This window comes from Mus caroli, unplaced genomic scaffold (genome assembly GCF_978045245.1).
Source record: "Mus caroli unplaced genomic scaffold, Mus_caroli_1 scaffold_19, whole genome shotgun sequence".
Lineage (NCBI taxonomy): Eukaryota > Metazoa > Chordata > Mammalia > Rodentia > Muridae > Mus > Mus caroli.
In genome coordinates, this window is record NW_028227274.1 from 60029069 (window position 1) to 60045820 (window position 16752).

Below are 16752 nucleotides of genomic sequence, written 5' to 3' on the forward strand. Positions count from 1 at the left end.
CTGGCTGTCCTCAAACTTAGAGATCTTTCTACCTCTCTGCCTCCCAAGTGCTGGGATTAATGTTACCTTTGTTTCTGGAAAAAAAAAAAAAAAAGTTAGGGGACTTTGAATAACGGATATCTGAATGAGAAGATGAACTAGTGTTTGGGTTTAATTTTTTAAAAAGGAATGGGATATGCCCCTTCAGCGCTCTAAATCCTCACCAAAATAAAGCTTACTGTTACCATAGCAACTTGGTCAGACTTTTGTCTTCTGCCTGTTCGAGTTCCATGAACACAGACACAGTCTTCTGTATCTTTGATCTCGTCTAAGGTCCAGCTCAGACGTGATAGCGAGCACACACTCTCATCCTCCTCAAGTGGTGACCTATATGAAATGCAGCTAGGATGGGGGCTGTGAACTCTTCCAGATAAGAAACTCGAGGCCCTGACCAATGCTTGAGCCTGTGTAAGGTTCCCCAGCGAGGATGAATGGCCCTAGGAATGGAACACTTCAGACTTGGGAAGGCTGAAACTTAAGTTCCCTTCAGACCTGTGGCCTGTAGTCAGAAAAACAAAGGCACTTTAGAATGCAAGTACAGGAGCTGGTGTTTGCTTTAGTGGTCGTTTGTATAGTTCTTTTAGCAGCACAGTTTAGACCAAGTACATACATGCACCGATTTATATATATATAACATGTGGTTACATATGTGTGCATATGTGGGGTTTGAGACAGTCTTTGTAGCCTTGATTGGACTATAACTTATTATGTAGACCAGGCTGACTTTGAATTTGGCTTTTACTTATGTATTTATTAGGTGTAAGTGTGTTTCTGGATGGAGATCCACAAATTTGGATTTAAGAAATAAGGGTTCTAGACTCACACTGAACTACAAGAAATAAGTTATTTTAGCTGGCCTCACAGAATCTTAGCATAAAGTCCAGGCAATAAATTCCAGGGCTGGCTACTATTTAAAAAATATTTTTTAATGTTCATTTTGTGTGTGAGGTATGTGGGGAGGTAGAGGTGGGTACGAGTGCCAGTGTGCAGGCCAGAGGGCAGCTTCTGAGAGTCGGTTCTCTCCAGCCTTTCATCGGGTGGGCTCTGAGGATCAAGCTTGGGTTCTCAGGCTTGGCAGCCAGCCCCCATACATCCTGAGTCATGTTGCCAGGTTCCGACTGCACTATTTAAAAGACGAGTACAATGCAGAACCTCCTGTCCAAAAACGATTAAGGAGAAACATTTTCCAGAAGGCAAGCACTAGGTGTGCTCTGAACATGGGCCTCGGGTGATAAAGGCTTATGCCAGGCAGGTGGCATGTTCTCATGTTAATGATTAATGATGCAGGGCCCCTCTTTCTTTGAGCTCAAGATCTACTTGTGGAAAAGGCATTTAACCCTAAAATAACTGCCTAAGAAAGAATGTAATGTATACTTAAGCCGGGCGTGGTGGCGCACGCTTTTAATCCCAGCACTTGGGAGGCAGAGGCAGGCGGATTTCTGAGTTCGAGGCCAGCCTGGTCTACAAAGTGAGTTCCAGGACAGCCAGGGATATACGGAGAAACCCTGTATTGAAAAAAACAAACAAAACAAAACAAAAAAAAGAACCCAAATGTGGGCTCTTCCTCACTGAAGACTTAGATGTAGAATTTGGAATGAGAACCCTCCCTTTGGACTGCATGTCTTTTGATAGCTGTTACTATTTAAATCATTTTTTTCCTTTACAGACAGAACAAAGGTTTTTGAGTCACATCTTTCTTTCTCTTCTAGCTGACATTAAAATCCACATGTGACCTAAGCATTTCCAACTTTCAGCAGTAATAGAAGATGCTTCCCCCGAATTATCTCATTAAATACCCTCCAGGAGTCTTGGGGTGGGAGTACAATCACAGCCCGTTCTTATAACGAAAACCAGAGGGGTTGGATGATGTTGCTGATCCTCACTCAGTTAGCAGCAGACAGCCCAGTCTGCACCCAGGACCATGACCCCTAATGTGTATGCCCTGCCAGTGAGGTGACTGCTGGGGTGATCTTCCTGCCCTGGTCCCCAGCTACTTCAAAGGCTGGTAAGGTGTCAGTGAGGCTAAAGCATGGTAAATCTTAGGTGGGTAACAACAAGACTAGCAAACTCATCCACTGGTTATACTGAGGCACACAACTTCCCCCTCCCTGACAAGAGCCAGCTACCCTCTGACCTCTCAGAGTTCGACAGTTCATCTTTATTGGAAATGTGTATGTTAAAACAGACTTAAAAGCCCAGTGTTGAGACAGTCATGAGTGGCTTAGAAAAGAGGTTGCCTAGGACCTAAGGTCCTACAGAAATATCAAGTGTTTGGAAAAGGCTTAGCACCCTTGTGGTAGACATGAGCCACCATCCTGTTAGTTTTCCTTAATAGTCTCACTGTGTAGCAGATAAGGAAACAGGCTTGTGTGCCTCCTAGTACAAGATGAAGACTTCCTCAGACCAGAGAGCTTCAATCACAGTCCCCGGAGCTTCAGTGTCACATTAGGTAGGTAAGCACTTGACTGACAGCAAAGGACTCCACCTTCCAATGCATACAACAGTGTCAGCATTAGCACTCCATACTTCTGCCACTGTGCTTAAAATGTGCCAGCTGATCAGCCCACTTTACCCTCTGAATTCTCAGACAATCTGATTTAAAGATGTTCAAACCTGGAAGGTTCTAGCAGCTGCCTGGCTCTAAAACAGAAAACGGGGATTTTTACATTCTCAATAGCTTTTGTTCACTGTTGAGCAGGCAGGGATACATTGACTTTCCAGTCCATTAACCCTGTCCAGGGTTGCCTGTAATAACCAACAGGAATCAGCCTGCCTAAGTGTGATCAGGTGATGGAGTGGTTTTCTTTTTTATCATAACACTAGCAGCACTTCAACACTGGCTTCCTTTGCTCTAAGGACTGGGACTGGGAGGCCAAGGAAAGGATGGAATGGCTTACGTGCGTTCATTGCATCAGAAGGCAAAGATACCTAATAAAACCTTTACAACTGTGGATGCTTCTGTCTCCGGACACTCCCAGCTCCACCCTTTGTCTAGCCAGAAGGACGCTTCCACGCCTCCCTTCCACAATCCTTAAAATCATGCAGACAGTCAAGCTGGTCTTTTGGGTGCCCCAATCTTTTCCTGATGTCTTTGCGAAGAAAGCATTCCCTCCTTAGAACGGACAAGCTGATCCTGCTTTAGGATGGAATGGACAAGCTGATCCTGCCTCAGGATGGGCTTCTCACCCTCTCTAGGTCTTCTTCATTTCCCATTCCTAAAGCACAGAAAGAGGAGACAAATCAGTTTGTTGAGAGTTCTAGTAGGGACTGTAGGTTGGAACACTTGCTGCACTCCCTTGGCTAAACCAGTCTCTTCTCCCTTCTGAGCATTAAGGTAGGTTTTGTGTGGTGGTGACAAGGTTTCAATACACAGATCAGGCTGGCCTAGAACTCTTGGTGATCCCCCTGTTCCAGCCTCTAAAATGCAGGGATTACATACCTAACCAGGATGGTCTTTACATTTATTTTTTACTGATGTATTTATTTTATGTGTATGAATGTTCTGCTTGTAGATCTGTCTGTGCACCATATGCACGCCTGGTATCCATGGAGATCAGACGAGAGGCATCAGATCCCCTGGCACTGGAGGTACAAATGGTTGTAAGCAACCATGTAGGTGCTGGGAACTGAACCTGGGTCCTCTGCAAGAACAATTGTTCTTAACCTCCAAGCCATCTCTCCAAATCCCAGAATGGCCTTTGAAAAATGTACTTGGTATTTACAAAAGTCTGCTCAAGCTGGGCAGTGGTGGCAAATACCTTTAATCCCAGCACTTGGGAGGCAGAGGCAGGTAGATCTTGAGTTTGAGGCTAGCTTGGTCTACAGAGCAAGTTCCAGGACAGCCAGGGATACATAGAGAAGCCCTGTCTTGAACAAACAAACAAACAAACAAACAAACACCAAAAACCAACCAAACAAAAACCCCAGAAAACAAAACAGACAAACCCAAAAGTCTGCTCAGATCTGCCCAGTATGTTAAAATCCACAGTTCCTCCACTGGTCTGGTTGATAAATGAGGAACTGGCTGTAACCTGTAGACTCAGTCTGGCTTATCTGCTTTCATAGTTTAACAAACTACCAGCGAAGGATGTCTGGTCATATTTCTAAGCACTTGGAAACAGTACCCAAAGAATATTTTGTGACAAGTAAAAGTGACACAGAATAGAAACCTCAGTGCCTGGAGGTGAAATTTTACTGGGAGGCAACCGTACTCTTCCTGAGTTAGTAACTGTCTTTGTCCCTCCCAGGAGAAGTCTGCTGGCTCCTGGGCCTGGCTGCTCCCTCTGGCCTGGTTGGTCCTTCTTGGGTCTCACTCTTAGTGCTCAGCCTTCTGCCTGATTGTGCACAAATAATCCCTTCTCTGCAATCCCATTTGGTCCCCTCCCACTGTACTGAGCTTGCTACTTGTGTGTAGGCACTGCTGTCAATGGTTGATAACCACCCTAGTCACCTGTCACCTTTTCTCCCCTTTCTCTGCCTTATTTCACTTCAGAGTCCTTACTCTGGCCTGGTGTCATAGTTTTCACTTATATATGCATATGAGGTATATCTTCCCGAGTCCACGAGGGAAAGACAGACTTGTTTGGGTTCCCTAACTCCTGGAACTCATCTGTAGACCAGGCTGGCCTTGAACTCAGAGGTCCACGTGCCTCTGCCTCCCAAGTGCTGGGATTAAAGGCAAGCACCACCACTGCCCAGCTGTAGGTTTTCATCTTAAAGTAGAGAAACCCCATTGATCTCCACATCTCTTAGGTTAGGTACTTCTAGATTAAACTACCCAAGATGTCTAGGTTAGCTTCCACTGAGGCTAACTGGGCACACTGGCTGAGCTTGCTATCCTCCATAGTCCAGGCTGGTCTAGAAATCATGATCCCCCTGCATAAGATTCAGGTGCTAGGATTTCAGGAAGCGACACTGTGCCCAGTGTTGAACATCTGTTTCTTAGTTCCACACCATCTTTCTTGTATCTTCTGAAATTCAGGAAACAATGAAACAGGCATCTTTTTAAGATGTTTTGCCACAAACTTATTTGGTGGCAAAACCTGATTTGGCATGATGTAAGGAGTTTTCTACTCTATGGTGTGTGTATTCTTACAACCCACTATAGAGTTATTCATATCCTGAGAAATGTGTTGGAGTGTTTCCTAATACATATATCCCTTTCTAAAGCCCCAAAATGTTCTTAACATCTATCCCCAAGAATTACACAGGAGAGGTTGAGGACCAGCTTCAAAAAGTCTCTCTGTCCAGAATCTGTTGGCTCCTTGCTTAGCCTTGGGCAGGTCTACTACTCCCATTCTTGTTTTCTTACTACCTCAAAATGCTGTTAGGCTCAGAAACCAGATAGAACTGTGTTAGTGAAGGGTGGGGATCCTGGCTTTCCTGTCTGGCTATCCCAGCGGTTCCCCGCCTTTCTCCCTAGGTGGGGTTGGGGGTCTGGGTTTGGGGATCGGTCCTGTATAAAAAGATCCAGGTCTGTGACTTGCCATTAGCTAAGCTCTTGGTTTACCTTGGCCTTCTGTAGCACCCTCCCTTGGTTGGAGGTCACAATGGACGGACTCCTCTTTCTCAGTTCAGAAACACAGTTGACAGGGAGAGATGGCTCTGGGACATTGCTTTGGGGTTTATTTGTAGTGTCCTGTTAATGGCAAACAAGACAAAACCATTAAGTAGGCGAAATACAGTGGTGGTTATTTGCACCCAACCTATATTTACAAGGATAAGCAAATTTAAATTAGAAAGCACTAGGCAAACATGCCAGCACTGAACAGGGCAAGAAGGGGTTGGGGACAGATGCTGGGGACTCAAGTAAAGACAGTTAACAAAATCACAGAGGCCTCTCTATGCATCAGGCAGGCATTAAGGCATTATTATATGAGTGGGCTTTCCCATGAGCCTGTGAATTAGGAAATCTTAAATAATCACCCCAGTTTATAGGTAAAATCAGGACGGTCAAGGTTCTGTGTAAGGTCACACGATTGCTTACTCTGAGAGCTGGGGTTCGAATCCCATAGCTGTACTGTTTCCTTTGGGGGGTGCTACTAGTGCGGAGACACAGAGCTTCATGTATTAAACACAGGGCTTCATGTATACACACCTAACTTCTACCCAGCGTTCTGTCTTACTCTCTACATGGTCTTCACTGTTAAATGTTCCAGATAACTGCTTAATATTCAGCTCTGTAAGTTCCTGTGCTGTCTACTTTTATGTCAACTGAACACAAGCTTCTGAGAGGAGGAGTCTCAACTGAGAAAATAAATGCCTCTATAAGATCAGGCTGCAGGCAAGTCTATAGAGCATTTTCTTAATTAGTGATTGATGGGAGAAGGCACAGCCCATTGTGGGTGGCGCCACCCCTGGACTGGTGGTCCTAGATTCTATAAGAAAGCAGGCTGAGCAAGCATTGGGGAGCAAGCCAGTGAGCAGCACCCCTCCATGTCCTCTCCATCAGCTCCTGTCTCCAGGACCTATTTGAATTTTCATCTTGGCTTCCTTCTATGATGAACAGTAAGCCACATAAACCCTTTCCTCCCCAAACTGCTTTCTGGTCATGGCGTTTCATCACAGCAGTAGTACCCTAACTGAGGCAACCCTGGAAAACATTTAGAAAAGACTTATGGATTTCTATCTCCAGAGGGCATCACAAGGATCAAAGGTAGCAGGAAGAGCAGGGAGCGCGCTGCTAAGAAGCAGCAGTAGGGATGAAGGGATGGGTTCTCCATGCTTCCCCAGCCCTCGGCGAATCAGGTTCTCCAGCTGCAAAATGAGGCTAAAACCGATCCCAAAGAGAGGAAGATCACGGGGTGTGGTCTGTCCATAGAGAGTGGCTTGGATCACAGCTCCCAGTGGCAGCTCATACTTATCAGACAAGCCAGGGTTGTTATCTGAGAGCAGGGAGGGCATCTAACCATTCAGCAAACACTTGGCATACTCCTCTCATCCAGAGGCAAGGGTATGATAAACAGTCTAACTCCTGTGGATAGTTTCTGGTGCTGGTGATCTAACCTAATGCTTCATACATACCAGCACATGTGCTTTTATGCACCACACCCCCATCCCTCAATTCTTAATTAAACCAATTACTTGGGGGCAAGACGCAGAGAGCATACAGATAAGGATGGACACCCCCCACCCCCCAGTTCAGGGCTTGGACACACCCCCACCCCCCAGTTCAGGGCTCTGCAGACGAAGAATGGATACGACCACTGGCAATTTATAGCAATGCTTCCTATTAGGGTAATCCTGCCCTCCCTGGGACATACGGCATTTTCTGGTGACACTTCTGAGTGTCAGAACATACATGGGTGGGTGGGTGTAGTGTGTGAGGGCCTCAGAAGTGGCTCCCCACGGAGGGGGCGCCGGACTCACTTGGCTCTTGTTCTTGTTGCTCACGGACAGACCGAGGGCCGGACCCCCGGCCAGGGACTGCTGCAAGCGCTCCTTCACAGCTACCAGCTTGAGCTCCAGGTCGATCCTCTGCTCTTCTTTGGCACGGCATTGAGCTTCCAGAGTGGTCACGGCCTCTTCCAAGGCCTTCGACTTTGATCCTGAGTCCAGAGACATGGATGAGAAAGTCTGTGGGGCTATAGCCCCCCCCCCCCCCGCCCCTTGCTGGAGTATCCAGAAGGACTGGGTGAAGGCTTGTACTGCAGCCACTATGTCACCACAAAGAGAAAGAGAATGAAGTCACATTTTTCTGTACTTCACTACACCCGATCTCTCAGTTTGCAGTTTGTGTATCTGTCTCTTGGCAGTGTGAGGTGGTGTGAGGCGATGTGATTTGGGTTTCTATTACTTGTGTACCAGAGTCAAAGGACAGAGCTTTCCACAGATCAGGTTTTTCAGGAGGACCTTATTGCTTATTTAGTTTAAGCGGACAATTTTTCATTAATACTTCTCTCACACTATAATCTCTACACCAAAGTCCTCATCTTAGGCCCGCTGTGATCTATGAGGTAGGATCTAAGGTTGGCCCACTGAGTCTGTACCGTTTTGATGTGTGTTTTGTTCTTAGGGAAGGGTCCATAGATTCTATGCTCCATAAGGGTCAATAGTATTCTATAAGGCAGGACTTCCTTTACCCTAGAGCATCTGAGAGAAACCCAGGCAGAAGTGTGGTAAACTGCAGCCAGGTAAAGAATTCAAAGAAGCAGTAGAAAATGGAGTATGAGACACCCAGAGCAGGCAAGGCCTATTGAGGTCTCTGATCCCAGAGACCCTGGGAAATATCGCTGCTCATCAAATCTAGACCTGAGCTACTGTCTAACATCAGCGTGAGGGACTGCAGGACCCAAAATAGTCGAGATGCTGAAGCAAGCATCTGCCTCAGCGCCACCGTACTGGGATGGTTCCCAACCTCTATCTGAAGCAGTTACTAAACGGCCAGGCTTTCTTTAGACAGGGTGGATGACGGCAAGGGGGGGTTAGGGGTGGGAAACCAGGAAATCTGTGTTAAGGGGCCTCCCCTTACTGTGCTCAGGCTAAATGGCCCTTGTGCGCCCCAACACCTTGGCAGGTACCTGGGTTGTTCCGAATGGCTTCCTTCAGCTCTTTCTTCTCCTGTCGCAAGGCCGTCAGTTCTGTCCGAATCGTCTCCTTCTCTTTCTCCAGCCTCTCTTTTTCTACCAGGTACCTTCGGGCATCTTCCTCCGCCCGGTTCTTGCCGTACTTGTATTGATTGGCACCTAGAGAGATACAGGAAAGGAAGAGGTTCTCAGGTCTGACCTCTGGTGAGGTATCTCTGTGATGTTAGCTTGACCTCCACTTCATATATAAAATGTGAATAGTTAGGCCTACGCATTTAAGTGTACTCAGCATGAATCTCTTGGGAAAATTGGGAGCAACTCTACCACCCCCCTTGTGTTACTTTCTGTTTGTGTTGCTGTGCTGGGAACTGGGAGCTTAGGTCTTACCACAGCTGGCAAGCGCTCCCACACTGCCCAGCCTCATTACTTTCCTTAGGGCAGAGTACACTGGCACACTTAAAGCACGATTCGCTCATGCTCATTTTGATACCTTATTCCCGGGAAAACCTGGTCTTAAGACCAGTTGGTATCAGGAACCGGCTCCTCGGATAGCTCCGAACCCAGCCAGTGACGTCACTCACAGGCGACCTCGCCCGTTGCCATAGCAACCGCCATCCATTCCCAGAATCCTAACACAAGACAACCTCTGCTGATGTTCTGCCCTACTTCTCTTCATCAGAAAAAGATCACGGAACTCACTGGAGGCGTGGCGCTTGACTTTGACCTGCGGGTCGGCACGGTGGGACTTCTCACTGCAGGAGGAGGCGTGGCGCTTCACCTGAGCCCCGGTGGGGCGCTGGGGCTCCTCATCCTGCGCCAGGAGCACAGAGGAAGAAAGTTAAGTGCAGGCAGGGGCTTCTGGCCAGCACCTCCGGGATCGCAGGATGCGGTCCGCAGACATGCAGATTTGTGCAGCACTTTAGTTTACAGACATCACTAGGAGTATCATTCAGACCTCATACCTTTCTGTGGGAGGTAAAAGGCTATCTTAAGCTTGAAACTTATGGAGAAGACAAATTAGAGGGCTCAGAAAACTGCAGGTGACCATTATTGTAGGCATTTTGCTCCCATTTCTTTTGAAAGCATGCGCCTATTTTCTGAATTGCTAATGCACAGTCTTCCCTCAGAAGAGGAGGAAGAGGAGGTGGAGGGAAGCCATGCTGTGGATGAGAGGAGCCAATGGCAGGTGGTACAATTTATTAAACTGGCTGTATATTTGTGCTTTAAGAGTACTTCTCATGCTCCAAGTCCAGCCAACACGCTGGGAGCCTGGTGTGATACATCACTGCCACCTAACATCGGATTCTGGACAGCATTGCTATCTCTCTATACAGAACGTTCCGCTGTCTGGGCGTTGTGCTAATTGCCTTCTTTTCAACAAAGATCATTTCATTTTGTTCTCAAAGTACTTCTGGGAAGGATGGAGCCAGAAAGTGGGAAGCAGGGTCTGATAAGAAAGGCAGAAGTCTCCCCGGCTCCCGCCTTTGTATCTGAAGCGCTAAAGCCATGCAGCAGCTAGCGTCTCTGCGACTGAGCAAACGTTCAAGTTGCATCCAAGAAAGACCTTAGGACCAAAAGGGCAGGCAGGGAATGTTTCTAGAAAAGGAGGATCGTGGAGGTGAGAATGTAGAGTATCATCTAGTTCAGGGTCCTGGCTCACAGTGTGCTGTGTTCTCCCTCTAGATGCCACCCACCCACTCGTGTCTGGTTGCACGGCGCCCGTCTTCTAGTTCTTTCTCAGGAGAAGGCACAGGGCATGCTGTTGAGAGCAGGCAGGTTTAGTGAAGGCAGTTTCTCTAAAGTAAAGGATCAAGTAAAAGGATAAGAAGAAACGGAAAGACGGGGCCTTCGCTGCGTTTCTAAGCCGTGGTGGACCGTACCTGCACCTTTTCATAAGGCACCTCATCGTAGATGCGGGGCTCAGGCCACTCATCCTGGCAGGACTGTGCATACCTAGAACATGAAAAGTTCAATGTTGGTGACAGTTTGTGGCTTATGCTGCCTTCCTGACTTCTCTCATTTGATGGTGGCAGCCGTTTTGAATGTAGACCGAAAGGTCGTGTGCTTGTGAGGACTGCATAGGCATGTGTGAGTACCGCAGGTGGCTCATTCCCAGCATCCTTTGTAAGTCAGAAGCCTGGCTCCAGGAGGGCAAGCAGCAGGCTATGCTTCCCATCTTGGGTGACCGTACCATCCTTCAGGGGGAAGTCGACTTCCTGTGCTTGCCCCTCCCCTTCCGCCTCTGTGCTCCAGGCTACATGCAGAGCCTTGGAAATGGAGCTAAGGCAGAGCACCCTGGCAGGAGCGGGCCACGGAGCCACCCTTACAGGAAGGAGTTGCGCCCAGCACTGACGATGCTGGTTAAGGTCTCCACGTCGACGTAGTCATAGTGCAGTGCCTCTGGGGTGACCTTGGAGCCCATCTCCACTAGCAGCAGCCCGAGCCAGCGGCCCATGTCCTCTGAGCAGCTTGCCTGGGGAAAGGAGGTACAGCGGGGTTCACTTTCCCACCATGAAGCCTTTCATGGTGCTTGCTCGTGTCAGAGAAACCCGCAAATGTTTTTAAGTGCTCAGTACTTAAGGATGGAGGAAGAATTAGACTACACACGTGCAGAAATGGGAGACTCACAAATTCTCATTTTTCAAGTGTGTTCAAAAGCTACTTCCTCTAAGGAATCTCATTACTTCTGTAAGACGGCACACCTCTACCCTCGACCCTCTGGGTTTTTAGATCCAACCGTTTTTGATATAAAAACAACATTGATGTGTTCCTGAAACTTCTTCCTTCTCTCTTCTTCCATGTTGGGAGTCAAACCCTGGGACTGTGTATACAAGGCCTGGCTCTACTATTGAGCCACATCCCCAGCCGGAAAACATATTGTTTTACAATTATTTTATGTTATTATTTTTATGGCGGATTGTTTTGCCTGCATGTATGTATACGTGCTACATTTATGTTCGGTGTCTGTAGAAGTCAGAAGAGGGCATCAGATCCCCTGTGACTGGAGTTACAGACGGTTATGAGCCACACTGTGCGTGCTGGGAATCAGAACAGGGCTCTCTGCCAGAGTGGCAAGTGCTTTTAACTGCTGAGCTATTTCTTCAGCCTCCATATTTACAATTAATTCTCTAAATAAGCAATGGCTCATATAACTCATTTTTTTTCCCTTAGACTGAATTACACAAAGCATTATAGTGCCATTTATAGAGAATTAATGACCAGTTAAACATATACTTAATTCTGATTTAAAAGGCATTATCATAAAATCGGTTTAGCTAGTGTGGTTTGAATAGGTACGGCCCCCAGAGACTCATGTGTTTGAATGCTTGGCCATAGGAAGTAGCATTATTAGGAGGTGTGGCCTTAGAGTAGGTGTAGCCTTGTTGGAGGAAGTATGTCACTGAGGTCTTATATGCTCAAGTGACACCCAGTGTGGCACACAGTCTCCTTCTGCTGCCTGTGGATCAAGTTATAGATCTCTTAGCTCCCTCTCCAGCACCAGGTTTGCCTGGACGCTGCCATGTTCCCACCGTGACGGTAATGGAATAGACCTCTGAACCTGCAAGCCAGCCCCAGTGAAATGTTTTCCTTTATAAGAGTTGTTGTGGTCACAGTGTCTTTCCACAGCAATAAAACCCTAACTAAGTCAGCCACTAATGGCAAACTTGATTAAAGAAATAAACAAGGTACCCTTTTAAAGGAGGGAGGGCCGGAAAACTCTGTGTAAGTCAAGGGAAACTCAAAGTATGGTGCAGAGATAATAGGAACACAGAGGCAGATGGAGAGGCTACTGGTACTCTGGGAGCCTTGAAAACCATGTGGCTGCCCCGGCCTCTGTTCGTCTATCATACAGGGAGGTAGCCATTTGAACTTTCCTCCTCTGTCAACATTTTGAATTCTAGATATCCACAGGGGTGTCATTTGGAGGGTCATCTGTGTCCTCTGAACAATCTGAGAGCGCAGGCAGTGCCGGCGGGTAGGATGGCCAGCGAGCAAGCGCCACCCACCCATTGTTCAAGATGTGCTTGCTGAGCTGACGGCGCGCGCTGGACATTGTGTAGGAAAGATAAATATTGTACACAAGCACGGCCGCAGACCCGCCAGCACGAAGCCGGGAGGATTTTAACTCAGTGTAAGCAAATTCTCCCTAGAGCCTGGAGTTGCTCAGCGCGAGGGGCAGGCACCCCAATGGGCAGTGGTCTTTTCTGAGGTCGATGACTCCCGGTGGGAAGGTTTAAGCAAGAACTCCAGAGTTAGATCCCAATCCGACCACGGGAGGTGCCCGCTAGACCTGGAACTTTAAGGTCAGGGCAAATAAGCAAACCCAGGCTCCAGAGTTAGGGCTGCCAGTATGAGGATACAAAAACACAGAGTGCTATGTTGGGTTTGAACTTCAGATAAACAACATAGGACCTTTCAGTCTAGGCACATCTCCAAACTTTCATAGGAATAACACGGTTCTTTGTTTACCTGGAATTCCAGCATACCTGGTGTCCCCGTGTTATCTGACAAGTCCGTTAGGTTCTAACCCCCAAAGATCCTATAGCAGACTAGCAATAAGACCACCACCCCGGGCTACCCGGACCCTCTCCTCTCACCTCCAGGATGGCCACCTCCTGTCGACTGCGCAGGATCCTGAAGGCAAAGGGGTGCCTGGGTCCAAAGCCTGGGGCTACCTCGCAGCCCCTGAGGGCTATGGCATTCACGTGGGTGTGCAGGTCAGTGCGGTCTTTGTGGAAATAGAGAGTGTTGCACCTGAGGCGACACCACCGTTCCTTCCAGCCTTGGTTTACCAGCACATTCAGGTAGCCTGGGACAGGAGACAGTGTGATGACCTCTTTATAGCTCCTTGGGCAAAGGCTCTGAGCAGTATCTACGCAAACCCTGTGATCTAGCTGGCAGGAAGGCCTGGCACCTTAGGTATCCTCCTCTTTGCGTCTCAGCCGCCTAGCTATGAGTGCATGTTGTTGACGCCATTCATACATCTGTTCACAGCATCAGGACCACACCAAGTGTGATGGAAATGCCGATACTACTAGGTAAGACATACAAAAGCTACAACTATCCCCTTCATGCCCCCAAATCAAATGTTAATGATGGACGATGCTGACACCTAGTGGCAGAATGTAGAAATGCCACCATCTAGCCACAGTAAGGATTATTAAACCTGAGCAGACTACAGATAGAGTTAGAATCTTCTTTGAGCATTTTTTTTTTCTTTACCAGAGCATGCTACAATTCAAAGATCAGGAGATATTTCTTTACAATCATATCTTTAAAACTCATAGAGTACTTCTGCATATCCAAAATAGATGATCTTGTTTTTTTGCTATGCTAGGATGGAACCTGGGACCTCACATGATTTAGGCAAGTGCTCTGCTAAGTGAAACACCCTCATATGCTTTTAAAACATGGGTTACAATGCATGGACCACAGAACTCGTATGAACCAAATAACCCTTTCTCTACCAGACACATTTTATTAATGTGCATTTATCTTTAAAAGTACTAAATATTTTCAATCCTAATTTCCTTACCAGACTAGGCTGTAATCTACATACAGTTACACATATATGTACATGTCTATAAACCAGAAACCTCTGTCAATCAAGGTGCCCGACCCTCTTAGCAAGCAACTCCAGTGTCTACAAAGAGTTTTCTCACACTGAGTTAAAATCTTTCCAGTTCCATAAAGTAGCAGACATACTTTTTATGTAACTTTTATTTTTCTCTAGCTTATAAAGGATATAAGCTACATATACATCACAATCTATATACCTTTGTTGTTATTGTTTGTTTTTGAGTTAGGGTCCATGTACTCCAGGCTGGCCTCTGGCCTCAAACCCACTATGTAGACAAAGATGACCTATGGCCTTGAATTCCTGACCCTCCTGCTTCCAAGGTTCTGGGATTAAAGATTTATACTCCTATGTTCAGAAAAACTTGCACGTTAAATGCTGTGAATTCACTCCTATCACATATTAGCTGGGGAAACTGAGGCCTAGAGGTGGACAGCGGTTTGACTTGGTTCACAGGAATCATAGATATGATAGTCAGTTGTTTTTCCTTTCCTAAAAACCCTTTCACCCACGGGAGTGAAGGGATGCATACCCTGGATGTTGGTAGAGTGGAGTCTAGCCATCCAGAGGAAAGGGCAGGGACGAAGGCATGGAGAGTTCCCTGGAACTTGGCCCCAGGAGCCCAGGTTCAAGAGTCTGAACTGCTGCCCTTCTTCTCGGAGTCAGGACTTACCACAGCATGGAACCTCATCCTCACTGGAAAACGTCTGCAGGTCCTCGGACAGCGCCTTCTTCTTGGAGAAACTGATGATGCGTGTGATCTTGCGGCCGGCAGCCCTGCTCATGGAGCCCTTAAGCTCAGCCAGGCTGTTCTTCTTCCCTTTGCCTGGCACCACAGAAGTGGGGACACAGGGATGGGGAAAGAGGCCATGGTCCCACTTCTACCCACCTCTGGCCTTCCCAGAAGCCCTTGCAACCTGCCTGTAATTACTAGATATGAAAGGCCCAGAGGCCTTACTCTGGTCCCCAGGATCTGCTCTGCCACTGTGGACCTGTAGCAGAGCCCCTCCCACCTTTGACATTCTCCAGCACGGACTAGTGGAAGCTCGTGGAAGCTCCTACCATGTTCACAGGCTTCTCGGCGGCCGAGAGTGGAACCGCTGTCATTCATGCCCAGGCTGTCGGAGTCTGAGTTCTGTTTCTCTTGGGACAACCTCTGGGGAAGGACACAAACAGCCTCACATCAGGGGGACTCTCAGACAGACTCCCTTATCCTCCCAGTCTTCCTCCAGTTCTCCAAGCAACATCTATTGTGTATCTGACAACATGCCAATATGATCAGGAAGGTGGCAATGACTTAGACACGACCATGTCTTCAGGTTACACTCCACTGGGGGAGTGTAACCTGAACCATAATGCATTGACAGCAATGTCCTGGGATATGCACCGTACCTGGCACATGACAAGCATTTAAGTGGGATGTGACTGTAATCTAGTAGCACCGAAGGGATGGACGAGGCAGGGGGTTAGGGGGTAACCTTGGATGCTGAAGAGCCACTGGGCAGGCTGGGCATGATTACGTTTCAGAAGGGGATGGATCAAGGTGACAGCAGAGAGGAAAAAGGACGAGTTAGAAGATGTTTGCAAAGGAGCCCTGACAAGGCCCTGATGATCAGCAGGAATCCATTACAATTCTATCTTCAGTGAGAGAATGAAGGAATAGGAGCATGCGCGTGTGCGCACACACACACACACACACACACACACACATATGCACACATGCACGCACACACGCCACATACATGCATGCGCACATGTATGTGCATACACACTTCATTTCCAGCCTATTATTTTTAATTCATTATATCACCTGTGAAGCAATCATACCTTCTGATTCATTAATACATCCATATGCTACAACGTAGGCGGAACAGAAATGACCGAAGGGACCCCAGCGCTACCATTGCTTATTCACTGTGGGGGAAAAAATCCATCTTCCCAAGGCTCTGTTTTCTCGTGTCAATTACACTCACTTGAGGAAGCTGCAGTAAAACACCAGAGGGCTGGTGCATGTGAATCTATGAGGCCAGTGAGTCAGTTCTAACACCCACGTAATTCACTCTGATCTCACTCCAAGAAGCCAGACTTGGCCCGGCCAGTGTTAAAAGGATCCCCACTCCTTCAGGAAGGTACAACAGCAGTTCTTTAGCCTGTCCTGAGGAGGATCCATTAGAACAGGCCCAGGGATGATTTGGGACAAACTCAGCACTAGAGAGCGGTGGGTGAGTGGTGTGAGGACAAGAGAGGTGTTTCCCTGTCCTAAAGGGCTGGGTGCGGGGGCGGGGGAGGCACCCATCAGGAAGTGGCTGAGCTGCCTAGACATGAAGACTCTTGTCTGTAGGGTTTGAAATAGAAGTTATGGCCCCATTGGTTCTATAGCAGCTCTCCCATCAAGACAGGGAGCAGATACAGAGGAAGGCTGAGGGCATTCTGTAAATGGACTCAGGGATGGTATTTCAGTCTCATGATCCCATGGAAAGAGACCCCCACCAACACAGCATCCTGGCTCTTCTTCCACCCAAAAGACCACCATAAGCAGGTCAGCCACCCTCGCCCTGTACACGCAACCTCGGCAGAGAACTCCACCGCACAGCTCATCCACAGTTGCTC

At 47.6% G+C, this 16752-nt stretch overlaps 1 protein-coding gene across 1 annotated transcript in view; it reads right to left on the reverse strand.

The window, feature by feature from the left end:
• Window positions 1-81: 81 nt before the first annotated feature.
• Window positions 82-16752, reverse strand: part of Afap1l1 (actin filament associated protein 1 like 1) — a 55821-nt gene continuing 39150 nt past the window's right edge. Inside the window, exons 10-19 of the mRNA XM_021151060.3 lie at window positions 15205-15298; window positions 14816-14968; window positions 13163-13374; window positions 10892-11037; window positions 10445-10517; window positions 9264-9375; window positions 8559-8723; window positions 7408-7586; window positions 5549-5677; window positions 82-3254 (exon numbers count right to left, since the gene is read on the reverse strand). Coding sequence (XP_021006719.1) covers window positions 3231-3254; window positions 5549-5677; window positions 7408-7586; window positions 8559-8723; window positions 9264-9375; window positions 10445-10517; window positions 10892-11037; window positions 13163-13374; window positions 14816-14968; window positions 15205-15298 — 1287 coding nt within the window. The 3' untranslated portion in view covers window positions 82-3230. The remainder of the gene's footprint in view (window positions 3255-5548; window positions 5678-7407; window positions 7587-8558; window positions 8724-9263; window positions 9376-10444; window positions 10518-10891; window positions 11038-13162; window positions 13375-14815; window positions 14969-15204; window positions 15299-16752) is intronic.